The sequence below is a fragment of the Brassica rapa genome, chromosome A09 (assembly GCF_000309985.2).
Source record: "Brassica rapa cultivar Chiifu-401-42 chromosome A09, CAAS_Brap_v3.01, whole genome shotgun sequence".
Lineage (NCBI taxonomy): Eukaryota > Viridiplantae > Streptophyta > Magnoliopsida > Brassicales > Brassicaceae > Brassica > Brassica rapa.
Genome location: NC_024803.2, coordinates 22,481,827 through 22,509,738, shown reverse-complemented (window position 1 = coordinate 22,509,738; position 27,912 = coordinate 22,481,827). Strand labels below are relative to the sequence as shown.

At 45.9% G+C, this 27,912-nt stretch overlaps 3 protein-coding genes and 1 non-coding gene across 4 annotated transcripts; 1 reads left to right on the top strand and 3 right to left on the bottom strand.

Annotated features, from left to right (window-relative positions):
• Window positions 1-94: 94 nt before the first annotated feature.
• Window positions 95-3,057, bottom strand: LOC103849678. The gene is made up of 8 exons (XM_009126403.2): window positions 3,039-3,057; window positions 2,817-2,884; window positions 2,280-2,335; window positions 2,123-2,214; window positions 1,481-1,992; window positions 870-1,214; window positions 601-708; window positions 95-472 (listed from the first exon to the last, which is right to left on the bottom strand). The coding sequence occupies exons 1-8, from the start codon at window positions 3,055-3,057 to the stop codon at window positions 95-97; spliced, it is 1,578 nt and encodes a 525-aa protein (XP_009124651.2).
• Window positions 2,929-18,834, bottom strand: LOC117128158. The gene has a single exon (XM_033279960.1). The coding sequence runs from the start codon at window positions 18,792-18,794 to the stop codon at window positions 14,157-14,159; it is 4,638 nt and encodes a 1,545-aa protein (XP_033135851.1). The 5' UTR covers window positions 18,795-18,834; the 3' UTR covers window positions 2,929-14,156.
• Window positions 10,265-13,114, top strand: LOC117127763 (meiosis-specific protein ASY2-like). Its single transcript, XM_033278415.1, has 4 exons — window positions 10,265-11,078; window positions 11,152-11,286; window positions 11,356-12,233; window positions 12,311-13,114. Exons 1-4 carry the CDS (start codon window positions 10,265-10,267, stop codon window positions 13,112-13,114), a joined length of 2,631 nt encoding a protein of 876 aa, XP_033134306.1.
• A 4,208-nt stretch (window positions 18,835-23,042) lies between the features above and the next one.
• On the bottom strand, window positions 23,043-23,149 carry LOC117128689. Its single transcript, XR_004452083.1, has one exon. It is a non-coding gene; the product is annotated as a small nucleolar RNA R71 (small nucleolar RNA).
• Window positions 23,150-27,912: the final 4,763 nt, after the last annotated feature.

The window sequence follows — 27,912 nt, the reverse complement described above, 5'->3', positions numbered from 1 at the left end:
TTAACATTTTTTCTCATGCACATTGTTTCATTATCTCATACGTACGAAAAAACTGCTGGTGAAGAAACTACCGCCTTTGAAAACTCTTTTGGAGTTAACTGACACTTTTCTCCCGATATTCATTAACTATGGCAGATCTAAGCAGTTCACATCCCTCGACGTCAGACTCCGGCGTGAATTCTTTCTCTCTCCCAACAACTTCGTCAGTCACATCAGCAAATACACTGTCCTCTCCAGATGGAGTCACCTCGTTCTTTGACTCAACATGTTTTCGCGTCTTTAAATCAGCCTCTTGTTTCTTCTTTAACTCAGCCTCTTTTTTCTTACCCTCAGCCTCTTGTTTCTTCTTACCCTCAGCCTCTTTTTTCTTAGCTTCAGCCTCTTTTTTCTTAGTCTCAGCATCTTTTTTCTTAGCCTCAGCATCTTTTTTCTTAGCCTCAGCCTTGTCCTTCCTCTTAAACGCAACATCTGCCTGCGCTGTTTTTTCTTCTCATCAGCTTCCTCGCCCTTAATAGTACGCTTGCCCCTGCAGCCGCGTCCATAGGCTGGAACCTTAGCATCCTTATTATCCTTAGTAGCCTTTGAAGGAGAAACTTATACGAAATCAACATGTTGACTATCAAGATCAGTAGTTTTAGCGACACTACCAAACTCCTCAGCCGAAGTCCTTTTCACCCCTGATTCCTTATCAAGCTCCTTCGCCAAATTCTTTTTCGGTCAAAAAACCTTACCAGTAGTCGCAGCTAACGCTGGACTATTGAAAGAGTTCTGCTGCGTTTGAACCCGCGTCGATGCCAACGTTAAAGATTTATCTGCTGATGGTGGAGAGGGGTTATCATTTTTTCGGGAATTTTCCCAACTCCCAGAACTTTCAGATGCTCCTCCAGTAAAGCTTTCACGCTGTCATCAATGGTCTTTTTGTCCATCAATGGTCTGTTCCGGTCTAACTCATAAGCTTCCAACCGTGAGTCAAACTGCTCAAATTTCCTGGAAATATTATCCAGAGTACTCACAATGGTCTTCAGGGTCGCTTTATTCTCCAACTCCAAATCTTTGCTACCTTCCTTCTCGCTAGAACCCTTTCCCGCTGCAGCAACTTCAGACTCATTCTGTGTCTTAACTTTCTTTTGCTTCTTAGTGGGTGGCTCAGCTTCTGACGAAACTCCACCCTTCATTTTCTTCTTCTTCTCATTCCCCTTCCCCTGCGCATTACCCTGCGTATTCCCATGCATTTCCCAAAAACCTTTCACAAATCTACCTGTATGTATGTCTGTTATCAACCTAACGAGTTGTGGGCCGTCAGGTTCACCCGACCATTTAGGAAACATCTCTTCAATTGAGTCCTTCAAAACCATTCTCCTCACACGCACTTGCAACACCAGATTATAATTAAACTCAGCCACCAAAATAACACATAACTCAGTCATCAAATATAATAAATCAGCCATCAAAAAACTAAAAACTCAGCGTTAAACCTTACCTCGCCATGCTCTTTGATTTCGGCAGCCAACAAGTTATCAAAACTTGCACGTGTACGCTTTACACCCCATCGCAAAAGCAGAACGTCTTCATTATTCACCACCCTCCCAAAATTCTCACCGAACCAGGCGACATATTCATACGCCCAAATCAATAACGCGACGGTCATGCCGCTTATTGTGTATGACCCTCCTTCTGGGGCCAACGTGTTAATAGAGTCAATGAAAACTTCGTATGCAGTCCGATCCCATGGATACAACCCCATGGCTTCATCGTCGAATACCCTTATTGCACTTTCAAAAGGTATCCTTGACTTGTGACGCAAACAATAGACTCCCATGGCTTGAAGAAGTAGCAGCCCCAACCACTTACGCGTTTCAAAATTAAAAAGCGGACAGAACGCTAATGCTTCCTTCAGTTTATCTAACTTGGGTCCCATCCCAAGCGGCACCTTCAACTCCTCCAAAAACTCTTTGTATTGATCAGCTTCAAACCTTTCTATTGGCAATGGACCTGTGTTTTAACCCTTAGATCTCACCAAACTCGAGCAAGCTAAACTTGATAGCCTCATCAACCACGAGACACTATATCTCCTTCTTATGTACTCGCATCTGTCTACATAGTAGATAGTGTACGGTCGTACCAGACCATACGCTTTCGCGTCCAGCTAGCCTAGCAACTACTCCAATGGGAGAGTTCACCAGTTCTTCCCACACATCCAGTCCAATTGTTTCTCTAATGTGGGGGACATTTCCTAGACAGAAATTGTAATTAATATTTTTTTTTCCAGGTTAGAAGACCCTCCAGGGTAAAGTCCTGGAGGGTAATCACGCGATTTAACTTCAGCAACATCCATCTGATCATATAACCCAACAATAAATCAGCCACAAGATAACAATAACACATCTGTACTATAACAATAACTCAGCCACAAAATGTTTGAATAACTCAGTCACAACATAACAGGAACTCAGCCACAACATAAAAGTAACTCAGCCACAACATAACATTAACTTAGTCACGAAACAGCGATAACTCAGCCATAACATAATCCTAACTCAGTCGCAATAAAACCGTAACTCAGACGCAACAAAACCCTCAACAAAACCATATCACAGCCGCAACATAACCCTATCTCAGTCGCAACAAAATATAATATATAACGTCGTGATATCCTACTAGAAAAGATGAACTCGTAGATAAGAATGCGGTGAAGACGGCGGCGAAGACGATTTCGTACAAACGATTGAAGATGACGATTTGGGGCACGACGATAACAGAGAAAACATAGTATCACGACAAAGAGTTAGTTCGAGGAAGAGGAAGTAAACACAGACAGTGTCGATGACGGAGAGTGGGACTATCCTCGCGGTTCCTTCTTCGATGGTTCCTTCTTCAACGGTTCCTTCGACAAAGACAATGTTCTTAGTTAGTTTTTTTTTACTTCTATGTAGTTATGATGAAGAAGAGACGGTTTGGTTTCTATTATGATGATGTGTATATTTAATTAGTGATGTGGATTTAATGTTTAAAAATAATTCAATTAAAAAAATACTAACCAAAGGCCCTTACAGTCATTTACTATGGGTATCTAAACATTCTATTAATTTTTAAAAAATGTTTAACACTTTAGTAATAAACCAACTTTTCTTATACATTCTAGTAATTTTCCCTTATTTTTATTTTTTTGGAGTGTGAGGAAAAACAGGACATCGATTGGAATTGTAGTAGTGGTTTTGGATATCAAATTTCTTGTAGAAGAGTGGTATGAAAATATGGTAGAAACAAGTGTTTTCATGAGAATAGCATTATACTCTAAGGAGCTTTTCGCTGGTAATTATATGGAATCAAAGGTGAGGATCCGGTTTGGGGATTTGAGGAGAAATTATAATAACATTGGTTTGGTTGGCTTATTTGATGTTTTTTTTTTGTCAACGGTTGGCTTATTTGATGTATGTAGTTCAGAGCTTATAAGATTTTATTTTTCTTTTCACTATGTCGGATTCAGTGCATTTTGTCTGGAAACATCTTATTTCTTTGGCTACTTCCGGCAGGTTTGGAGCTTATTGCTTAGTGGGACACAATTTGGATTTGGCATCGTTAGACAAAAAGAAAATCAAATTTGATTGGAATCGAGATTGGCGGCTGTTTTGGAAACATTGGTATAACAGTTGACATCAGAATGCTGGATTAAGACGGTGTGTGCTTGTTTTATATAGGCTTGTTACAATTTTGTACATTGTTTTGGTATGGTGGTCGTGGGGTAGCGGAGTTGTGCGATTTCCGGGTATCATCAAACCTGAATCATCTCGCTCGAATGACTAATACAAATATTTTTATATATGAAAACACTAAGTTGGAATTGCAGAGGATTTGGAAGTCATTGGACCATAAGTTATCTTCGGGAGATATGACATAAACATAAACCATATTTTTCTTTTATCTGAAACAAAACAAGATTTTGAATTTGTACAAGGGTTTCAATCACACTTTAGATATGATAGTCTGGTTACTGTGAACCCAAATGGGAGGAGCAGTGGTTTACCTCTTTTTTATAACAATGAATAGCAAGTTAAGATTCTATATTCTAGCAATAGAATGATAGATATTGAGGCGGCGACCATTGGGAAAAAATTTTTTCCTTACATTTCTTTATGGAGATCTGGTCCCAAAGTTAAGAGAACAGGTTTGGGAAAGATTAACTCGGTATGGACTAGCACGATATGAGCCTTGGTTTATTATTGGAGATATAAATGAGATTACAGAGAATCATGAAAAGGATAGGGGATCCCTACGATGTGCAACTTCCTTCATTCCTTTTAATAATATGATAAGGAATAATGGATTACTAGAATTTTTGGCCCATGGTAATAAATTGTCATAGCAAGGAAGGAGAGGTAAAGTAAAAGGAGCAGTGACAATCAGATGTCGACTGGATCGAGCTTTGGCAAAGTGAGGAATAGCATACACTATTTCCATGTTCTTATACATAATACCTAGGGATGGTGGGATCGGATCATCAACCTGTGGTAGCTTTTTTAGAGGACAAGTTACAAAAAAAAAAGGGATAGTTCAGGTTTGATAAGCGATGGATCGGGCAGGAGGGACTTATGGAATCAATTGTGACAGGCTGGACAGAAAATTAGAGAGGACGAGCAGAAGATGTTGTTACAAAAATTAATAATTGTCGTCATGAAATATCTTCATGGCAGAAAAACAATCAACCATATGGGAAGGATAAAATTAAAGAATTTCAACAAGCGCTGGAAGAACTACATACATATGACAATAGATCACAAGAGGATATTTTTGAGGTTTCCATAAAATTACAAGAGGCTTATAAGGATGAGGAGGAATATTGGCATCAGAAAAGCCGGAACATGTGGTATTCATCTAGGGATCTTAATACTAAATTTCACCATGCTCTAACAAAGCAACGTTGGGCTCGTCATAAAATAGTGAGGCTTCATGATGAAGGGGGTAATTGAATAACAGAAGAGAATGGCGTTGAGAAGGTGGCGGTTGATTATTTTGAGGGTTTGTTTAGTACTACCTGCTGGAAAAAAATATTCCATGAAGAGATTACTCCAGTTTCCGGCTTCCAGGTTCCTTCCTCCAGGTTTCAGGTTCCTTCCCCCGCGTCTGGGTCCCTTCCCCCGGGTTTGGGTCCCTGCCTCCAGCCTCTGCCTTCCAGACCAAGTGATTTATCCTGCCTTAGGATAAATGAAAATCTTCCTTTAATAAGATAACCAGCTTGGACAAGAGGGAATCTCCTTAAATCCGAGAGAAAGAGGAAGTATTCCAATACATATGACCTCCCTTAAGAAAAAGGGAAATATTCTATTATCTAAGGATATAATGAATATTTCCAAATCCAAAGAGAGAGGCACGACCTCCACTATAAAAAACAGGTTTCTAAACTTAAAGGAAAGGTGGAAGACATCCAGCCTCAGAGCTCACCAATTCTACAGCCGCCAAGGCAAGGTTTTGCACCTAGAAGACCATCTTCATCAACATGCTCATAACAAACGAATCCCTGCGATTACTATCAACCAGATGAAGATATATGCTCACTGCAACACGTCTACAACTCTACCTACTGGCTTAGGCCACGATCTCCAGCTCATCAGTAGGGTCCCTGCATGCTCACTGAAGCACCTCGACACATCATGCTCACTGCAGCATATCGACAGGTCAACCATCTTTCCGGCCATGTGCCCCCTAGAACAGATGATTCCTACTAACTACAAAGCCCCGTGCTTCCAAGGCTACGTTCCCATTAGGTCATGTGCCCACTAGAGCCCCGTGCTCCCAAGGCTACGTGCCCATTAGTCCATGTGCCCACTAGAGTCCCGTGCTCCCTAGGCTACGTGCCCATTAGGCCATGTGCCTAGTAGAGCCCCGTGCTCCCTAGGCTACGTGCCTCCATCAGGCTCTGCGCCCATCTAGGCTTCGTGCCTCCATATACACGAACTACGAACGGCTTGATCCCTCACTGAAGGGTACATAGGCAATCCCCACTGAAGGATCCAGCTTAAATCCAAACACCTTCCATTGTCCCGTGCATACCGACCTTGGCATTCGTAACCATCAAGTACAGATCAGGAGGCCCCTAAGGACCGACCTTGGTAGCCGGAACCATCGATCATAGATCATGAAGACCCCGCGATCTTCACTATCGATAGGCAGCCCCCGCCTAACGACCAATCTCCCCTGCTTCTACTAAGGCACCGATGGCCTATACTGGCCCATACCCATATGGCAATATCCTAATAGCAGGATCTCATGGTTTATCAACTATCGAAGCAGGAGATTTTACTAAACGACATGTCTTCTTCCTCCTATCATTCCGTAGAGCTGAGCACGGATCGTTTGTACACAAAAATTCTCTAACAGTTTGGCGCTATAAGGAGGGGCAGTTATATACTACGTGATGATGTGACAGGCGGAAGAGACATTTCATTTGTACCTGCAAAATCTCTCAAACGTAGCTACCAGGGGGCAAGAAACGACACATTCTTACCAGTTCTAAAGCTCATGCAACTGGAAACACCTCTTGAAGGGAGGATAACACATTGCTAACAACAGTAGAGGGATCCAATGCAGGAATTACATATGAGTTCCTGCTAGTCCTTGCTGGTTCCGGGTCTCAACTCAAACACGACCTTTACAATCTTTGGTTCATGCTGGTTCAGGTCTTAACTATATGTCAAGACTTTACAAACTTTGGGCCCAACGCGAGCAGTCATCACCAACATCAAATCAGCGGGTAACCAACTGGCAGCAATCCAGCAAGCCCTCGACGCCATCAATCCTTCCAAGCTTACAACTTCGCCACATATGAGAAAGATAAGAGGTCCTCAAGCAGGGCATAACATCTTACGGCCAGGATTACAACTTTGACAAATTCCAAAAGCTGGAAGAGCCAGAAGAGGAGTTCCTGGAAATACTGCAGGCATACCAGATAACCACTAAGAGGTAACTGGAAAGCCACCTCTCTCTTTATGTTCGGGAATCTAAGTTGTAGCAGAATCCTAGATAAGTCTGACAGCTAAGTGGATAGAACGCCTTTAAATACCAATCAAATTCCATTGGAGTCGTTCCGCGAAAGGAACCCTGCCCAAGCGCCGGGAAGACTGCTGCTCTACCTCCTGCAAAGGAGCCAGGGAAAATGCTAATACTACATCAAGGAGTGCTGGTCTTCATATCCTCTACTCATTTGGAGAAAATGGAAAAAAAGGGAACCAGAGAACACATGTTCTTGCTACTATTGATCTAAAAGAAAAAGCCAAACCTCTTGGTTCCGGATCCCAGCTTCCAGGTTCTGGATCCCAGCTTCCAGGTTCCAACCACCTTAATACCGCTTTTCCTGGCAATGTACCCTGATATACCTCTGAAGAAGACACAACCATGAGGAAAGCATGGGAAAATGAGCTAAGCGTTAACCGAAGGGGCAACACACATCAACAAGTCCCATCAACATGCCCATGGCAAAGGAGATTTAAGAAGAGGCGACAAGTCATCGAGTGACGTCCAGAAAACGCCAGGAGTGGCTCGGCCAAGCGGGGGCAGAGGACAGCTTGACGCATCATTAAATGACATCATGAAACACGGAGAGTGGCTCACCCAAGCGGGGGCAGAGGGCAGCTAGAACAAGTGACTAAACGACATCTACAAAAGGAGGAGATCCAAGGAATGGGAGCGAAGCAATATGAATGGAAGATCAGCAGCAGGAATGTATTAACTACGTCATAGTATGCAAAGTAAAAGACATTAATCAATGCGAAGAAGTCCTTAGTCGGGTCGACACAAGTTATCTAAATAACGGGTCCGACTCTTGTCCATTCATGCCTTCGGGTCAATTTTGACTTGGGCCATAAAAGGTCATGTCAGCCCCTTCTATCCGAGTTCAAGGACGAATAAATATTGTTGCTTCCCTTGTAACCGCCGGGTTTGAAGAGGATAAGTCCTACCTGATGCGCCTCAGTCCATGGATCAGTAAATGGAACCGGACCAGACTGAAGATCAGACCGTTTAGAACAACTTAGCCGAGGTTCGTCTATCCGACCTTGCCGATCAGGACGTCCGAGCCGTGTACCGTCTCGACCCGCTTACATCCGGAATGGAGCTTCAGCCAGATCCACGAACAGATGTCCGAACTAACCGCACCAGAGCTCGTCCTTCCCAACCATCTCGACAAGCCAAAGCCAACAGCCAAACCAGACTTGACTTGGGTCGTGAGGTTTCCCAAAGCAGTCATGACTTCTCTCTTTTGGGCCGTTTGGTGCGTACTAAGTGTCCTGAAGACTGAACCGACGAACTGTCTCTCATGTCCGACGCACTGAAGGATTTCTATCACTCAGATTTTTCTAAGGTATGAATCATCAAGCTATCTGAAGACTTAGGCTGCATCAGTGCACTGCTTGATCACCCGTCAGACTGTCCAGACAGTCCCGCGTTCGTCCAGCTCCTTACCGCAATCGAACCAACTTGGCCGGAGGAATATAGACATCAGCCGAAGGGTCACCTTGACCAGATCTGATCTGAAGAGTTTATTTGACTGCCTCTCAACATTCTCAGTCAACTTTGTTATTCCTAAGTGTTTTATTAATGTCTTTCTTTGACCACAAGTAGTATAAGTATGTAAACTCTTTCTCATAATGAATCAATCGATTTTTCCTTAGGTTTATGAGTTTATCTCTTTTTTTCTTTGCTTAGAACAGCCTTTGTTTCTTGTCGAGTGATTATCCAAGTAAACATATCTTTCCTTGTTGGTCTTGACGTAACATTCCAAACCACAGTCAAACCACCCAGTATCATAGGGTCTTTCCGCAACCTTGTGTGTCGCCTTTCAAACCACCCAGTATGATTTTAGAGAATATAGTAGGTATTGAGAGATGAAGGTAGATTAGAGAAGGTTAATGGGAGATTTATCGAGAGATTAGGAAATAAACATGTTTAATAGTATTTAAGAATCATTATGAACAAGAGAGATAATCCCAAACTTCTTCATTATTAATCTGATAAGAGTTTACAATATATATGAGGAGGCAACACTAGGATGAGGGTTTCGTAAAGAAGCACAATTACAAGAGATAAGGTTTGCTTTAATTCAAACCATCCAATGAGCTTCTTATATTTGCATAAAGCTCGTTTTGCTTTATCCAGCTCTTTTCCAGCCTGTCACACGCGTCTCCTCTTCCCTTGCAACAGTCTGATGCATTAAATAAGGGAATATGTCTTCTCTTCTTCTTCCAAAGTTACTCAGGTAACTAGTATAACTAGTATAGTAGTATACTAGTATTACTAGGGTAACTTTGGTTTACTCTTTGTAAGTTACTGTTTAAGGTGAGTTTGGTCTCGGGTGAAGTAAACAATACTTAGAAATGGGTCGAACAGAGGCGTTTATTAGATTTCGAGATGATGTTACAAAGGTGGAGAAAGTAAAAGCAAGCCGGAGCTCGTGAGAGCTTAAACCGGAAAAGTACAAATAGCAGAGAGATGATTGTACGGATGATAAACCCTAATCTCGCCGCTAAGTTTGTGTAGCTAAGTGTCAATGCCTTTCTCCTTTGCTTTCCTCTTCTTTTATACTCTGCTCGATTACCTTAACCTAATCTCCTTTTACCGATTGGGCCTTGTCGGCCCTTTGGGCCTGACTAGGAGATGCTCATTCTGAGCCGCTTAGTCGATCAGTCCTGCTCCGTTTGCTCTCTGCTTCGACTAACAGCATTCCTTGGTTAAGTCGAAGCCTCGAGAGTCGGTTTCCGAGCCGACGTCGACTCGGTTTGCTGGATTGGGCCCTTTGTTCGATGGGCTTTGTGGATGGGTTAAATCCATCCCCAACAGTAAGTCCCCCCCCCCCAGTTCATTGATGGTCGAGCGATCGATCTTCGATGAATTTGGTGTCTTTAGTTCGGAGGACAAAAGGTTCAATCCGAGCAAGTGACTAGATCGTTGAGGAGTCGATCCGTTTAATCAACGCTTCTTAATCGGGAATGAGCCGACGCATCTGTCGACCACGCGTTGTGGTCGTGAGATAAACGTTTACTGGTCGAAAAGACGGATCGACGCATCTGTCGACCACGCGCCTAATTGGGTTTTAGGCCCACTTAGGCCTTATTAGGCGTAATGATGACGCCTTGATCCCAGCGCTTATCTCTCCCTATAAATAGCACACCCCTCTCCGCTCCCTTTCATTTTTCTCCACAGCGCTAAAGGTACTTTCTCTCTCTACGCTCCTTCTCTCTCTTTATCTTTATTTTTAGATCTACGATTATCCGAGATGTCGTCGCACCGTTTGACGCGAGAACAAAAAGGAAAGGGGGCAGTATCTTCTCGGGATTCTGCTGAGAATCCTGACAGTATCCATCACGAAGCAATGATGGATACGGGGAATATGGATCTAACGCAGCGTCTTTTGGTCTCGGAAGCAAGAGATCAATTCCGGGGTGACGACGACGGTCAAGATGCGGTCGACATCTCGACTGTTCCGATCAGCTACTATCCCGGAAACATCTTCTCGGAGGAGAGTCCACTGGAGGTTTGGAGGATTCGACCTTCGGTTGTAGATGGACAGGACTGGTCGAACGTCGAGAGGACGAGGTCTACCGTGGAATCGGTAGAGGCTATCCTCCGAGATTTCAACGCACACGGGGTCTCATTTATTATTCCGAAACCAGATCAGAGGCCTTGGTCACCTCCGAAGGGTTATCAGTGCATCTACGAGTCGTATTTCCGGAACGACACAAAAATGTGGCTTCCGATTCCTCGAATCGTCACGGCTTATGCGTTCCGCCGAGGGGTTGCTCTAAGCCAGCTGATGAACGGCTCTCTTCGTTTGATGGTCGTTCTGTCGGTGATTGCGGCTGAGGCGGGGACGTCGATGAGTGTGAGGTCGTTTGAAGAGTTGACTTCGGTTTCAATCTCCGACGATGGGCTCGTCTCGACGAGGATGCGCCCGAACTATAACGTGGTCACGGGGTATCCGACCAAAACCTCGGATTGGCAACGTTCGTACTTTTATGTGAAGTCGAACAGGTCTGCGTTCGAGGAACCTCCGAAATCCGGTTATCGCATTCTTTGGAATGCAGAGATGGGTACTGCACACTGCCTTCTGTGATGATTGTAGCGTGTGCTCGCCTAACGTTTTCGTGTTGTTTTTTTTTGTAGTTGGTCACCCGAATCTTGCCGCATACCCCGAGGATTGGAAGGAGAGTGCTCGGATCGTCGCGTTACAGAAGCAGGATAACTGGGAGGATTTTACTCGGGAGAGAATCCAAAGATCTGTAGAGCGGATTGCGAGCCGTGAGTTCTCATTTCGCTTTTATGTTTCCTATCAAGTGAATAACATCTATTAAGAATTTTCCTTTGCAGAGCATTGGATCTCGGATTCGCTTCCTCTCATCAATCGATCGACTTTGAAGCGGTTATCCCTTTTCACACGAGCCGAACAGAAGGAGATCAATCGGGCCCGAACAATGAAGCAACTGCCCGATCTTAGCCTTATTATGGCAGGGAAGATAGGTGCCAAAAAGGGTACTGACGACTCTGCGGAGGTCGGGATTACGGACGCTGCTCCCGTTACCGCCGAGCGGGCGCCTACCGGCGGTTCTTCCCAGGGAAAGAACTCGAAGAAGAAGAAAAGCACGGAGACTCGGAAGGAGTCCAATGAGATGGGTCAAACCGATCTGGGTAACTCCTCCAAGAAGGGTGGTAAGAAGAGGAAGGCCGTGGAACCGCCTGCGGAAGACGTTCCTAGGAAGAAGAAAATGAAGAAGCAAGATTTCTTCGTGCCCCGACCATCCTCGGTTTGCGAGGAGGAACTCCAGGCTTTGGTTCCCGATGCTACTCCCGACGTTGGGACCTCGGATGATGATGAAAACGAGACCATAGCTTTGCGTCGGAGGAGACGAGAGGGTCCTCAGCAGAGTCGTGGAGCCTCGGTGGGCGGTCAGGGCATCTCGGAGGTTCCGAGGGAGTTGCCAGCCTCCGAAAGACAGCAAGTCCCCCTGAGGGGCGACTCTTCGGCTCATATTACGGAAGGTTCTGAGACCCGCGTGTCCGGCCGTCCCAAGGAAACCCCGGAGGATGGGTTCAAGTTTGAGTTCAACCGAGAGCTTCCGCTGGCTTGTTACCCGGAGGATTGTGCTCGCTTTCTGCGGTTAGTCAAAGGCGGTCCCGATCAGCTTCCTTCGGTGGGGGACCTCATCTTCAAAGACGAGTATGAGCACGCCTCTTGCTCGTCGGTAAAGGTAAGTGGTTGCTCGTTCCCTTCTTTTCTGAACCTTAAATTATTTTGGCTAAGTCTCTTTTTTTGCATTTTGATTAGAGTCACGGCGACTGGAATGTTCTGGTTGGGAAGTATGACACAGCCCTCAGGCGGGCCAGAGAGCAGATCTGTGAGAGTGAGGAAGCTAAGAAGAAAGCGGAGGAGGCTCTTCGGGTTTCTTCACGGGAAAAGACAGAAGCCATTGCTCGGGAGAGAGCTCTCAGGAAAGCATTTGACGAGACGCGAACATCTGACGCGGCTGAGCTGCAGATGTGTAAGGAGGCGATGAACAACCTTGAAGTCGTGGTGGACAAGCAGCGGAAGGAAAAGGTTGATTTAGAGAGAAGGATGGCTGCGGAATCACTTAGGCATTCCGAGGAGATGACCAGGCTTCGGAAATCTCGTAGGTATGAAGTTACGCACGAGAGAATTCGCGTGCTGATTGCCATGATTGCTAAGGCCGAGAAGCGCTTCCATAAGATTTCTCTTCGTGAGGACCAAAGAGACAAGTACGACGATGCTCGATGTCTCTACAGCCAAGCCTTTGGAACGAGGAAATGCCTTGAGCAGATTAAAGCCTCGGGTGTCGAAATCCCGCAGGAAACCATCGATTTCTTCGCTGGGCAAGAGAGGCATTATGAAGAAGAAGCAGAACGCTTGGAAGTAAAGGAGATTCCAGCAGAGGACCTTCGCCTCTCCCCGCTAGTGTTGGAGTCTCGGTTCCTGATCGAAGAGATTTGGCGTCAGCTCGACCCGTTTGGATCGAACATTGGTTTGATCGATTCAGAGGCTGCTATTGCTCTTCGTACTCCTCTCGCCGACCGAGATCCCCGCTCTGAAGATCCGACGGAGAAGCCCGCTTAGACGGCCGTATCTTCCAACCAGCACACTGACCAAGGCATCGATCCGGCGGAGCGAACATCAGCGGGAGCAGTTATTCAGAAGGACGGGGCTGTGCCTACCATCGTGCTGATCGATTCCCCCGCGAAGGCATCGAAGAATGCCAGCTCGTCCGCTTCCTCGTCGGAAGACCCGGGGAAGGAAGATGAGCTTCCAACAGAGACGCCAGCTGCAAATGTGACTGAGTCAATTCCAACAAAGTTTGGCCGCGTCTCGGGTCCCGGAGAAGGCGACGGCAGTGGCGACAAGGATCCTCCTGTGGTCGATTAATAATCTCTGTTGTTTGTTGTAACTTCTTTCTTTTTTTTATTTAACCTTGACTCTTCGGAGCCTTTGAACTCATCACTCTGTTCAAACTTTGAAAATTTTACTAAGTGTTTTTCTTTTAAGTATGTTACGGATAACCGCTAACAACTTAGTAGATTATGAAATTATTCGTTGCTCGTTAATTCAATCCCGCTATTCTTTCTTGCGATAAGTCGGGAACAAATTAAGACAAGAATTCTAAATGAGTTTCCGAGGGAAAGGTTTCTGGATGCGACACAGTAATCGAGAGAAATTAGGTCGGCCAACTCATTATTCTTCGATTTGTGACAAGATCCGAAATTCCACTCGTGAATTTGGTCAATGATTTTCATCATCGGTGACTCTGTTTTTCCCTTCGTTCGATATCTGATCAGGATACGTTCGATTAGTTTGGGCGAGTGCTCGTGCGCCGCTTTCGAGTTATGGGGCTGGCATCGTTTGCTCGTTAGATGAACGAGATGAGTAAAAATTTTTTTTTGTTTGTTTGGTTGGGGCTGGACCCCGTAGAGGGGATGCCTACGTACCTCCGAGGAGGATCAAGCCTTTCGTAGTTCATTTTAGTCCAAGTAAAAGTGACTTGGTAGTCATTTTTACTTGGACGAGTAGAAGTGACCGTAGGGTGCATCTACTCGGTTTTTTTTTTTTTTAGTAATAAAAAGGTGATGTAGATCATTTTACTCGTTCTGAAAAGTTACTCGTTTTACGAGTAAAAACGACGAAGATGCATGGAGTTCCAAGCTCGTGGGACTGCTTCTCCGCGGGAAGTCTCGAGTCGGTATACTCCTGGTTTGACGACTCGAGTGATCTTATATGGTCCTTCCCAATTCGCGCCGAGTTTTCCAGCGTTGGGTTCTTTGGTGTTTTCGAAGACTTTTCGCATAACCAGATCGCCGAGCTCAAGAGGACACGAGCGGACCTTCTTGTTGTAGTAGCTCTCGATTTGGTTTTGGTAATTCTGGATTCGAAGTAAGGCTTGGTCGCGCTTCTCCTCTAGCCCGTCGAGGGCATCTAGCAGCATCTCTTGATTAAGCTCAACATGCTGAGGCATCTTGGACCGGCGGAGACTTGTTACATTGACCTCGGCCGGAGCCATCGCCTCCATCCCGTAAGCGAGTGAGAAGGGGGTAGATTTTGTTGCTCCTCGGGGGGTTGTCCGATGCGACCAGAGCACGCCGTCGAATTCGTCGGCCCAATGTCCCTTTTTGAGGTGAAGGCGCTTCTTGATTCCGTCGATGATAATCTTGTTCGAGGATTCTGCTTGTCTGTTTCCTTGAGGATATCTCGGCGTTGAGGGGCTTAGTCGGATGTTCCACTTGTTGCAGAAATCTTTAAAATTTCCGGCCATAAACTGTGATCCGTTGTCCGTCACGATCTCGTATGGTAGGCCGTGGCGACAGATGATGTTCTTCCAAACAAAGCCGCGAACTTCCTTCTCTGTAACCTGCGCGAAGGCTTCTGCTTCGATCCATTTGGTGAAGTAGTCGGTCAATACCAGCACGAAGCGACGTTGACGAGAATTCGGCATTGGTCCGATGATATCCATCCCCCATCGCATAAATGGGTAAGGGGCTGCGGAAGTTCGCAGTAGCTCGGTTGGGCTGTGGATACTCGGAGCGTGTCGTTGGCATTTGTCGCATCGCCGGGCATATGCTTCGCAGTCGGTATTCATAGTTGGCCAGAAAAATCCTACGTTCCGAATTTTCAAGGCTAGTGACCGACCTCCAGAGTGGTTTCCACCTGCTCCTTCGTGAGTTTCTGCCATTACTAACTGCGTTTGCTCGGCAAAAATGCATTTGAGGAGGACCTTGTTAGCTGTTACTCGGTGGAGTTCTTCTTCCATGACGACGTAGTGCGCGCTGCGTCTCTTTAATCGTCTTGCAGCCCATTTATCAGTGGGAAGCGTGCCCTTGGTGAGATATTGGATGAATTCAGTCCTCCAGTCTGGTATCCGCTGATCTTGGTCTGTCATCTCGGAGTCGTCGTTGGTCTCAGATAAGGGCGTTGTTTCGGATTCTGTGGTGACGAAGTTAGCTGATTCCGTTGAGATGTCGATACTTGGTTTCTCGATTCGGTGGATTGGAATAGTCCTTTTGACTTGATCGCGGAGCTTTCTTCCGAGTGCTGCTAACGCATCGGCACAGGCATTTTCTCCGCGGGGAACCTTTGTGAGCTCGAAGAATTCGAACTCTTTAGCTAACGCTTGTACGACTCGGAGATAAGCGTCCATTCTATCGTTGCGCGCATCGTAATCACCGCTGAACTGACTGGCGACGAGCTGTGAGTCGCAGTATGCACTGAGCCGCTTAGCCTTGACTGCTTTGGCGAGGCGAAGGCCGGCGATGAGTGATTCATACTCCGCCTCGTTTTTTGATGATGGGAAACCGAAACTGAACGACTGTCGAATGAGTTCTCCCGATGGGGATTGAAGCTGAACTCCTGCTCCATAGCCTTTGTTTGTTGAGGAACCGTCGACATGCAGGATCCAGGTTGAATCCGAAGTTTCCAAATCCTGAGCGAGTTCCAGAGAGAATTCCACGAGGAAATCGGCGAGGACTTGGGCCTTAGCGGCGGTTCTACACTTGTAAGTGATGTCGAGCTCTCCGAGTTCGATCGCCCACTTGGTAAGACGGCCAGCTCTGTTCGTATTTTGCAAGACAGTTCTGAGCGGCTGGTCGGTGAGAACTTCTACCGAGTGCGACTGAAAATATGGGCGGAGTTTCCTCGCTGATTCGACGACGGCCAGGGCCATCTTTTCAAGTGACGGGTACCGGGTTTCTGGTCCGGTAATCCTTCTGCTCATGTAGAAAACAGGTCGTTGTTCTCCTCGGTCCTCCTTGATTAGTACGCTGCTGACTGCGGCAGATGAGACCGCAATGTAGAGAGATAAAACGTCGCCGATGTCTGGCTTTGCCAGGATAGGGGGCGTCGTCAGGTAATGTTTGAGCTGATTAAAAGCCTCCTCACATTTATCGTCCCAAATGAATTTTTTGTTTCCTCGGAGGAGATCGTAGAAGGGGAGACATTTATCAGTAGACCGGGAGATGAAACGATTAAGTGCTGCGATTCGGCCTGTTAGTCGCTGGACTTCTCGGCAATTTCTCGGACTGGGTAGATCGAGGACGGCTGATATTTGCTTCGGGTTCGCTTCGATTCCCCGCTGCGTCACTATGTAGCCGAGGAATTCTCCGGACGATACGCCGAAGGTGCATTTGGCCGGGTTTAGCTTCATCTTGTACGCATTTAGGATGTCGAAACACTCCCGTAAATGTGCCAGGTGGTCGTCTGCTCGGACTGATTTGACGAGCATGTCGTCAATGTAGACTTCCATCGTTGTACCGAGCTGTTTAGCGAACATTCGGTTGACAAGTCGCTGGTACGTCGCACCGGCGTTCTTCAGCCCGAAGGGCATTACTTTGTAGCAGTAAGTTCCTCGATCAGTTATGAACGACGTCTTCTCTCGATCATCAGGATGCATCATGATCTGGTTGTATCCCGAGAAAGCGTCCATAAACGTGAGCATTTCATTGCCGGCAGTTGATTCGACAAGCCTGTCGATGTTCGGAAGCGGGTAGCTGTCTTTTGGGCAGGCCTTGTTGAGGTCGGTAAAATCGACGCACATGCGCCACTTGCCGTTTTTCTTCTTGACAACCACCGGGTTAGCGAGCCACTCCGGGTAACGAACTTCTGCTATCGAGCCCGCGCTTAATAAGCGCTCGACTTCCTCAACAACTGCTTTGGATCTTTCGGGACCCAACTTTCGTCTCTTCTGTCGGATGGGCTTGATATTTGGGTCTACGTTTAACTCGTGAGTCGTGATGGACGGGTCGATTCCCTGCATGTCAGTCATCGACCAAGCAAAGGTAGACAAGTTTTGCTTCAGGAAATCCGTGATATCGCGCTGCATCTCGTCTGATAGATAAGCGCCTACTCGTAGCACTTTACTTGGATCCGATTCGTCGACTGGGACTTCGAGCACCTCTTCTTTTTGTGGGCAGATCTTGCTTATAGGAGGGGAGATCGAGCTGACTAGCGACTGAGATCGCTGCAGTTTGACCGTGGCAATTAAGAGATCTCGCGCGGCCCGTTGATCTCCTCTCACTGTCTTAATCGTACCATCCATTCCCGGAAATTTGACGCACTGATGGTACGTGGATGCGATCGCTCGCATGGAGTATAACCATGGAGTGCCTAGTATCACGTGGTAGGGAGCCTTGGTGCTGACTACCAAAAACTTGACCATCCGAGCTAGTCCCTCAGCTTGTACCGAGAGACGGATAGTTCCCATGATTACTTCAGAGGAGCCGTTAAAGCCGGTGAGAGTCCTGGAAGACGGTTTCACGTCTTTTAAGTCGATTCCCATTTTTACGAGAGTTTCGCGAAAAATGATATCGACCGAGCTGCCAGTATCGATCAGCACTTTGGTGACGTCGTACTTATCGATAGCCAAAACGATGAGAAGAGGGTCGTTATGAGGAAAGTTCACTCCGAGAAGGTCTTCAGTTGAGAAGGAGATTGGAGGATCAGTTGGGGACTTCTGCGGCCAGCGCTGCGAGGTGTCCACCATTCGTCGGTGATCTTTGACCGCTCGTACGGAATCCCCGCAAGGTGGAGATCCTCCCATAATCACGTTGATCCGCGGCCTGACACTTGATTGCTTCCTGGTGAGAAGAGCTCGGAGGTCTTCGCTTTCTTTCGGCGACCCGGCTTTTTTGTGGTCCAGCCTTGCACGCAGATCACTGACTCGCGCGTTAAGCTGATCTCGTAGATCGACGATAGGATTACCGTCCATAGTTGCCAGTGAAGATCCTGGGCTCAGCGAATGCTTAGTTCTTTTAGCATTGAGCTCGACTCGGAGATCGGAAGATCCGGGAGTCTTGTCATTCGTCGACGTGGTCTTTCGTTTGAGGAGTACACGTAAGTCCAACGGGTCGAGGGCTTCCTCGAGATCGCTCTCTTCGTCTGATGAGGACTCCGGTTGGGCGCGAATAGCTTCAATCCTTTGTCTGGCTGCTGGCGGATCTTCGTCAGCTGAGGCGTCACCATCGTCGTCTGGATGTGGGATTTGCTCGGCGACCTTTGGCTTTTGGTCGTCTTGACGCGGTTTTGCTTGATTTTTTCGCTGATTTTTCCTGTCCTTGTTTCTGCTCCAACTGTTCTCGCTTTTTGGCTTCGGAGGAGGAATCTTAATTTCACCGCTTTCGAGTGAGGAGAGGAATTGCGCAAAAAGTGTTTTGCACTCTGAAGTGTCGTGACCTTTTACACTGTGGAGTTTGCACGATTTAGTAAGCCCTGGTGGGGTCCGGGAAGATCCCGCTGCCGAATCGACCTGGGCGACCATGGCTGGCGCTGTTGCTCGGGGAGATTCGCTTGGAGGATCGGTTTCCCGATGAAAGGTGTTCCACTTCTTCCCGTTTTCGTCGACGACCTAAAGGAGACCGTTCTTACGGTTGTTTTTATCGCTTGGAGCATGTTGACGAGGTTCGACGTGAGCTGTGGCGGCGTTTTTAGGTGCTGATTGCTTCGCCGAGTTGTGCTTGCTCAAGATGGCTTTAGTGTCTTCTTCCATACGAATGAAGCTGTGAGAACGAGCAACGACATCTTGCAACGTCGTGGCGGTGCATCAATAGAGATCTTCTCGGAACTTACATTCCACAAGGAGATTGTTCCTCAAGGCATCGACGGCGATGTGGTCTGGGATATTGATTCTTGACACGACCGACTTAAAACGTTCCATGTAATCACGAAGATTCTGGTCCTTCGTTTGCTTGAGGTTCCAGAGAGTCGAAGCCGTTGCCTCACGCTTGGCGAACATGATGTAAGTCTTGAGAAAAGCCGAGGAGAGCTCTTTGAAGCTTCTAATTGAATTCTCTTCGAGTCCCGAGAACCAGGTTAAGGCTTGCTCGTTGAGTGTTTCAATGAAAAGTTGGCAGTATCCCGCGTCTCTTTCATCGGGGGCAAGTCTGGCCCTCGCTACCGCAATATTAAAAGCTGTCAAATGCTCGACGGGATCTCCTCCTGGTTTGTATTCTGAGAGACGCAACTTGTCCATCTTTCGGAGTTTAACCTCCGTCAGTTCCTCGGTGAAAGGAGTACGCGATGTTGATGCGATGACACTGTCAATCTCGGGTACTGCGCTCGTTGCTTGGTGGATCCTCGAACTCATTTGTTGGAAATTTAGTTTAAGCTCAGCGATTTCTCGGACAGTCGATGGATCTGACGCCGTAGGAAAAACATCGGCGGCTAGGGTTTCCGCGAGTTGAAGAGTAGGATCGACTGGGTTCGTCGTTCGTCCTTCTGCCGGAGTAGGGGGGTTTGTATTGAAGAGGTGACGACGGAGCGGTTGTGAGTTGCCGGTGGAGGCGCTAAGAGCAGCGACAATGGCGGCGAGCTGATCATTCGTCGTCTTCTGAACTTCTTCTTGATGAGCAAGTCGGGCTATGACTGAACTCATGAACTCCGACGAGAGGAGGGGAGGAGGCGGAGGAGGCGTGAGCGCCGGCTCCTCTCCTGAGGTATCAGGGTTCGTACCTCCGGTGGTCATATCGGTCTAGAAACGCTGGGTCTGTTCTGCCCCACGGTGGGCGCCAATTGTGTAAGGTGAGTTTGGTCTCGGGTGAAGTAAACAATACTTAGAAATGGGTCGAACAGAGGCGTTTATTAGATTTCGAGATGATGTTACAAAGGTGGAGAAAGTAAAAGCAAGCCGGAGCTCGTGAGAGCTTAAACCGGAAAAGTACAAATAGCAGAGAGATGATTGTACGGATGATAAACCCTAATCTCGCCGCTAAGTTTGTGTAGCTAAGTGTCGATGCCTTTCTCCTTTGCTTTCCTCTCCTTTTATACTCTGCTCGATTACCTTAACCTAATCTCTTTTTACCGATTGGGCCTTGTCGGCCCTTCGGGCCTGACTAGGAGATGCTCATTCTGAGCCGCTTAGTCGATCAGTCCTGCTCCGTTTGCTCTCTGCTTCGACTAACAGCATTCCTTGGTTAAGTCGAAGCCTCGAGAGTCGGCTTCCGAGCCGACGTCGACTCGGTTTGCTGGATTGGGCCCTTTGTTCGATGGGCTTTGTGGATGGGTTAAATCCATCCCCAACAGTTACTTGGGTAACTAGTATTACTACGCCATGTACGGCCTCTTCATCATACTCAACTCCTCATGTTTTTCTCTTCCTATATATTGATTTCATCTCAACACTCCCCCTCAAGCTTGGCTTTGTGAAAGTCTAAGCTTGGATAGCCATGAGATCTTCCTCATTAAAAACCTCACCAAGGAAAATCCATTGGGACAAAACCTTGATGAGGAAAAAAGAGTAAAGACCTCATGACTTAGGGGATCAGCTCCTTCTCTTCCCAAGATCTATGAGTCCCAATCTGATGTGAATGGACTCCATAGTCTTTTTTTCTTGCTGCCTTGGTGAACACATGATATACCTTGGATTTGACCCATTTTTATCCATGGTATATTAGTATTTTACTATATATATATATATATATATATATATATCTATGTTTTCTACTCTTCTAGGTATGTTTTCAGGTTCAGGTGCATTTTGGAGTAAGGCTATGACTTTGGAGCATTTTGGAGCTTAAAGGACATTTCACCCGAGCTGACCACTTAGAGGTCGACGAGAGGAAGAATAATCGATCGATGCGCATCAGTGCTGACGATCGATATCAGGAAATGCCTCGACAGATGAAGATTAATATCGATCGATGTACACAAGTACCATCGATCGATGTCGAGACACCAGACGCGACATTTTGGATTCAGCAGACTTAAAAACCAAGGCCAAGCCAAATTACCAAAATGCCATGACGAGTTTTTAACCTAGTAGAATATATACTGCAAGTGTTTTGACGGCAGAGAGAGGTTTTCTTTCTAGACCTAGTTTTGTTACAAGTTTCATTTGGGATTGGAACTCCTTGTTTCTATTTCTTTTCATCTATTCTATGAGTTCTTATTTCTCTATTGATATGAACTGCTTTGCTATGTCTGAGTAGTTCAACTGTTAGATCCAGGGTTCAGATAGGTTTGTGGGATTAGCCCTAAACTATAGATCTGCCTTGTTGTGATATTCATGATAGATTTGTATTCATTGCTTGTTTTAGCTTTGCTAAATAGAACTTCATCATAGGATTGCATATTCAAGCACCCTTGTTATCCCATCTTGACATCTATCTATCATATTAGGATTGCTAGAGAGGGCTAACCGCCAATTTAAAATCTTAGTAGGGCATTTCATACTCGTGCATAGGCCTGGCTAGAACCCGTCGATCGATGTCCTCAACTGACAATCGATCCATGTTGGCAAAGGTGTATCGGTCGACGTATTAATAGACTATCGATCGACACTCTCTTGTGTCTGCATCTAACCAGTGAGACACAAGATCTAGTCTGTTAACCAGTGGTACATGCGACAGCTGATCACTGAGTTAAGCGAATGAGCTCTAACATATCATGCATGCAATAGTTAGGCATCTGTAGGAATTATAATCTCCAACACCTGAATAGTGGCCCTGCATCTAATATCATTTCCAACCTAAGTTACATTTTTTATTTACTCGCTTGTTACTATTGCTATTTCATTAAAACATTTTATACCTTTAGAATTAATAAACACTAGATTTAATTGTTCCCTAGCTCCTTGTGGATTCGATCTCTAAGTACTACATCTGAACCTCTTTTGATGAGAGTAACACTCCTTAGGGTAATTTGAGTGGTATCAAATTTGGTGCCGTTGCCGGGGAGCTTTGATCGCCATTAGATTTAGTTTTATTAATTCTTATTCTTTTCTTTACCCCTTTCTAATAATCTTTTTCTTGTCTTTTCAAGTGCATGCCCAGCGGTACCAGAAGCAACAAGGAGAAAGACTTGCTGTTCTCAGACGATCCTGCTCATTTGGAACGCACCATTCGTAGAGGTCAACGTTCCACATCGCTCGACGCAACCACTTCATCGTCGATCGATACGCACAACCAAACGTCGACTGACACCATACCGTCATCGTCGATTGATCTCAATCGTTTGACAACAATCGATACTACACCGCGTACGTCGATCGATACCGTATCGTCAAAAATGGTAAACATTATTATTCTAACTCAGGACGAGAACGGAAACCTGTATGACAAGGCCGGTCATCTGCGTAATGCAACAGGTCAGAAAATAGATGCTCAGGGAACTGTAATCCCTGATGCTGATGCTACAGGAGCTGCTCAACCTGTAGATGAGGACGCTCGATCGAAACCACTGGCCGACTACAATCGCCCAGATGAGTACTATTCCAACAGATCAGCTATTCGACTTCCGGAGATCCAGAAGCAAAATTTCGAGCTGAAGCCTTAATACTACACTCTCGTGTCGCAGATACCCTACTCTGGGTTACCGCACGAGCATCCTATGGACCATTTGGAACGGTTCGAGGATCTAATCTCTTCTATTCGGATGAAGGAGTCCCCGAAGATTACCTGCTGAATGGAGAAGCGATGCACTGGCTTAGGCAGCAACCCACAGGATCTTTAACATCCTGGAGCGACATCAAGAATGCTTTCTTAGGAAACTTCTTCGATGAGGCGCGCGCTGAAGAATTCGGAACAAAATTTCTACATTCTCGCAGAAGGCTGGAGAGTCCTTCAAAGATGCGTGGATTAGATTTAGGTTCTTCCAGCGAGACTGTCCACACCACGGATTTAACGAAGTGCAGCTGCTAAGCACTTTCTTCCGAGGTCTCGCCTTACAGTATCAAATGGCCCTTGATACGGCGAGTGAAGGAAACATCACTACTCGAAATCCGTTGGAAGCTGTGAGACTTATCGAAAACCTTGCTAACAGCAGCAGCACTAAAAACACTGACTCTGAACGGAAGAAGTATGTAGCCTCTATCAGGAAGGAACAGATGGACGAAGTAAGAGCTAAGTTAGATGTGGTGCACGAGCTTCTTAGGAAGCAAGTCTGTTCAGCTGAAGCAGAAGTAGCAGATACAGAAGGAGAAGAAAATGTGAATTACATCAGAGGTACCGGATTCCAGAAATTTGGAAACCAGGGCGGAAACAGAAACTTCTTTGGAAATGGCCAAAGAAGTAACCAAAATTCACAATTTCAAAAACCCTTCAACAACAGCAAGAGCTACTCGAACTCTTACTACCAAAATCCACCACCCCAGACTCAGGAAAGCAAGATCGAAGAAAGGCTTGATCGAGTACTGTTGGGACAACAACAAATCACAGTGGATTTCAACGGTAAGATAGACTGCGCCTACAATAATCTGAACACCAAAATCGAGACCTTAGGGACTCAGGTGAGAAAACTTGAAACCCAAGTAATTCAGACAGGCGAGACTATAAAGAGGCAAGAAGCTTTCGCTAGAGAGGCAGGAGCCGACAAAGGAAAACACCACGTAAATTCCATCATAGATGATGATTTCTGGCAAGTGGTGAGAAATGAAAACCTTGAGGAAGGAAATTTCGAAATAGAAAGCTCCATGAGTCTCGGCGGATCCCAATGGTGTCGACCGATGTTGATGAACTCGCATCGATCGACAGACCATGATGAAGATGATGGATGGATTACTCCAGTCATTGATCGACGTCATCTGCCAAATCGACTGAATGCAATGCGGTTCGAATTCTAACTCATGAAGAATTCGCAGCTAAGCATCCTCACCCACCCTCCCCTTTCTATGAAAAAATCGATCGATCGGTTGAGCCAACCATCGATCGACAGAGTGAGTCCGACGTCGATCGTCAGAACATACCTCCCATTGATCGACATGCACGTCTGACATACCGAGTGCGGTTACCCTCAATCGATAATGATTACAGCAATGCACTCAGACCACCACCTAAACCATTAGCAAACCCACCCGAACCAAAACCCAACCCTTTAAATAGTTCACCAGAATCAGTTCAAGAAGAACAAGAATCTGAAGGGAGAAGGTTAAGGAAAAGAAAGAAGAAGATTCCTATAACCCTTAAGAGGGAAGCTAACGATAAGGAGATGGATGGTTTCACTAAACGAGTCCTCCGAATCCCAATCGAAAAACCTTTTGATGAAGCTTACTTCACACACCGGTTGTGGATGTTCTTCAGAGAAACAAAGGTAACCAAGGAGGACATTAGGAGAATGTTTCATCAAGTCAGAGAGAAGATGAAACACATGATCACATTGACGAAGAAGAGTGATCCTGAGAAGTTTGCAATACCATGCGTAGTCAAGGGTGTTGAATTTCTCCATTCAATGTGTGACACAGGAGCATCAGTTAGTATTTTCCCTAGGATCATGGCAGACCAGCCTGGTTTGACCATCGAACCCTCAACGGAATCCTTCACCTTCGTGGATCTTTCAGAGAAACGATCAAGAGGTATCATAAGAGATCTCGAGGTACAGATTGGTAATGCCCTTGTCCCTGTAGATTTTCATGTCTTAGACATCGAGCTTAACTGGAACTCTTCACTTCTTCTTGGAAGATCATTCCTAGCTACAGTAGGGCTGTATGTGACATGAACAAAAACAAATTGTGTCTAACGCTCATAGACCCAAACATACACTACGACCCCATCCGACATAAGAGAAAGATCATTACTTCTGTGGATTATGGGAAAGAACTTGGCTTCATTGGCGCATGCCATTGTGGAGCATAGTATGAATCGGAGTACGAAACAGAGTACTTGGAATCGATCAACACCCCAACTTTTCCATCGATCGATTCCAATGAGTCAACAGTGACCGATGACCGCAACAACACGTCACTCGACGTAATGCACCCAGTTGACCATTTCGCTTCACCGAATCATTGTTACCAACACTTTGCCTTCCAACCTCCAAGAAAGAGAGGGCATGATGATTATTCCATAGGCAGTTGGGCAGACAGTGGTTTCCATGAAAGTTTTGCAGTTGACACTGTAATTACTTCACCTAATGAGGAACATACCGAGGAATACGATGAGGATTACTGGAAAGAACGTGCAATAGAAATGTCTTTGCAGGATGAAAAACTTGAAACACATAAGTTCACCAACACGTTTCCAACATCGTTCGATGCTGTGCACTCCACATCGGTCGATACCCACCCTCGTCTAGCAAAACAACCGCTCACATCGATCGACACCCAGAAAGGAACATCGATCGATATTCGCGCCGCAGCGAAAATTCAGGAGCAGGAGAATATTCCCTCCAAAACTAGGTTTACAGATACCTATACAAATAGTTTTGCACCTCTGAAACCACCTACACACATCAGAGCAAACACATAATCAAAAAAGATGAACACTCTTCCTTCTACATCAACAGAAAAATCCATGAAGAGCAATCATCTCAAGAACACAAGTTCTGCAGAAATTACTCTGCCATCGATCGATGTAACTGTATCTACATCGATCGATACTACTCTAAACCCTAATCTTTCTATTTCTAAAATGTATGATTATGCAAACATTGATTACGGTTTTCTAACACCTGATGAATTTGGTATTTTCAGGGACCCAGATGGCAACGCACGTGCAATGGATGGAAGGATTTTACAAGTGTCCAGAGAGGACATAGCAGACATTCTTCAAGTAGCCAATGGACCTGACAACCTGTTCTCACAGCAACATGGCACTCCAGACGTCATTCAAACAGATCCTAAAAACCACGCAGGAGTCACCACAACAGAGATCAATCCAGATCTATCACGCCTACCAAAAGGGCAAGCATCAATCAACGGTACAACGGAGAAATCGATCGACAGGGTAACACCAACGTCGATCGATATGGATGAACCGACGTCGATCGATAGACGGTGTGAATGTGGAAACCGCGCTTTCGACATGTATGGAGCCAGAAAGTTTACTTGGGGGCAAAGGGACGAGTATGGAGTCTACAGAGATGAGCGTGGACACGCACGAGGCGTAGCTGGTGAGATGATACCTGTCACAAAGGACAACATCAGGAAAATACTGGAAAGAGCATCTCTTTTTGAAGAGAGCCACATCTGTCTTCCAGAACATGCCACTTCCTTCACACTCACAAGACTGGCACCAGAACTCTATACCAAAGATGAAATCAATGAGATGGTGTTTGGTATTTGTGGAGCTCAGGAGAAACTGGGAGATGAGCTCAAAACATTGGTAGAAGACACACATCAGCCTTTGGATAGAGGCTACAATGAGCTTTTCAGATGTATGGCAGAAATGAGGACAGAAATTGAGAGTTTACGTCAGCAACTTGAGAAGGAAGCTACGACATCAGCATCGATCGACACACCACTTGCAACATCGATCGACGTCAGTCTTCCTACAGCTCAGATCCCTGCAGAACCGCAATGTTCAACACAACACAGGGATGAATGGGAAGTCTCATACATCGACACGAGGATAAACGACGTTTACTGCCCTCTCAGCAACAACGTAGACTGGCTAAGCACCAAAATCGAGCTACTACAGTAAGATCTGGACACAATTCGCAAGAAGGACCAACAACCAGCCACATCGATCGACATGTGCACCTTCACATCGCTCGACGCCAAAGTCTCAGCCATAAATGAGAGGCTGAGGACTTACGAGGATATGCATGACTACTTTATATCACCAGTCATGACATATTTAAACAAATTTTCTAGTCAATTACTTCATGCCCAAAAGGATATTGAGAACAGTACTAATCAAAGTTTTTTGCAGGCAAAATCAGCATCGATCGACAGGCTACGAGGACCCTGGATCGATGGCAAGAAACCTGTGGAGTTACTTCCTTACACAGCAGCAGAAGTTGACAAGATCACATCCAAGATCTACACTGCTCTAGACACCATGGAGGAACGACTTGACAAACGCTGCGATGACATCTACTTTCCATTCGACAACAAAATCAGTGGAGTAGACAACCACGCAGAATGGCTACAGAAAGAAGTCAAAGCCATTCAGAGACAACTCGTAGCTCAACACCAGATATCAGCATCGATCGACACCAGACAACTCGTAGCTCACTGAGATCGACCAACGAACACATAATCGCATCGATCGACGCCAAGTCTATACCAATCAGTGAGCAACTGATACACAAGACAGTAGAGTCAATGCAAAAGGAACTGACAGATCTTTCAGCATACGCCTATGACAACATAGGCTGGCACCAGGTCAACATTGACAACGTTCAAGAAAGGCTAGAGAACATCTCCAATGTACTTGAGAAGATGGATGACAAATGGACAAGAAATGATGAGGCCACAAGAAGTTTCATTGCATCTTGGTCCAGAATGCGCAGAGATGACGTGGATGCTTGCTTTCCAACAAGCAGCTGCTTCTCCACCCAATAGCCAATCACTACCACAGTCAAGCTAAATGACTATAACCAAGCGCTGAGTGGGAGGCAACCCACTATTAGGTATTTTACTTTGGTTTTATTAGCTAGCATTTAATTTCTTTCGTTTTATTTCTTTCAGATTTAGGAGACCCAAGTAGGAGGACTTGAATATCGAC

Excerpts from the sequence above, each read along its gene's own strand:
- LOC103849678 (XM_009126403.2), bottom strand. Across the intron at positions 1,993-2,122 it reads ACGCGAAAGCGTATGGTCTG|GTCCATTGCCAATAGAAAGG; the intron begins GTACGACCGTAC and ends GTTAAAACACAG. Across the intron at positions 709-869 it reads TACTGGAGGAGCATCTGAAA|AATTTGGCGAAGGAGCTTGA; the intron begins GTTCTGGGAGTT and ends TGACCGAAAAAG.
- LOC117127763 (XM_033278415.1), top strand. The coding sequence starts at position 10,265 with ATGTCGTCGCACCGTTTGACGCGAGAACAAAAAGGAAAGGGGGCAGTA. Across the intron at positions 11,287-11,355 it reads TGTAGAGCGGATTGCGAGCC|AGCATTGGATCTCGGATTCG; the intron begins GTGAGTTCTCAT and ends TTTCCTTTGCAG. Across the intron at positions 12,234-12,310 it reads CCTCTTGCTCGTCGGTAAAG|AGTCACGGCGACTGGAATGT; the intron begins GTAAGTGGTTGC and ends CATTTTGATTAG.
- LOC117128158 (XM_033279960.1), bottom strand. The coding sequence starts at position 18,794 with ATGGTCGCCCAGGTCGATTCGGCAGCGGGATCTTCCCGGACCCCACCA.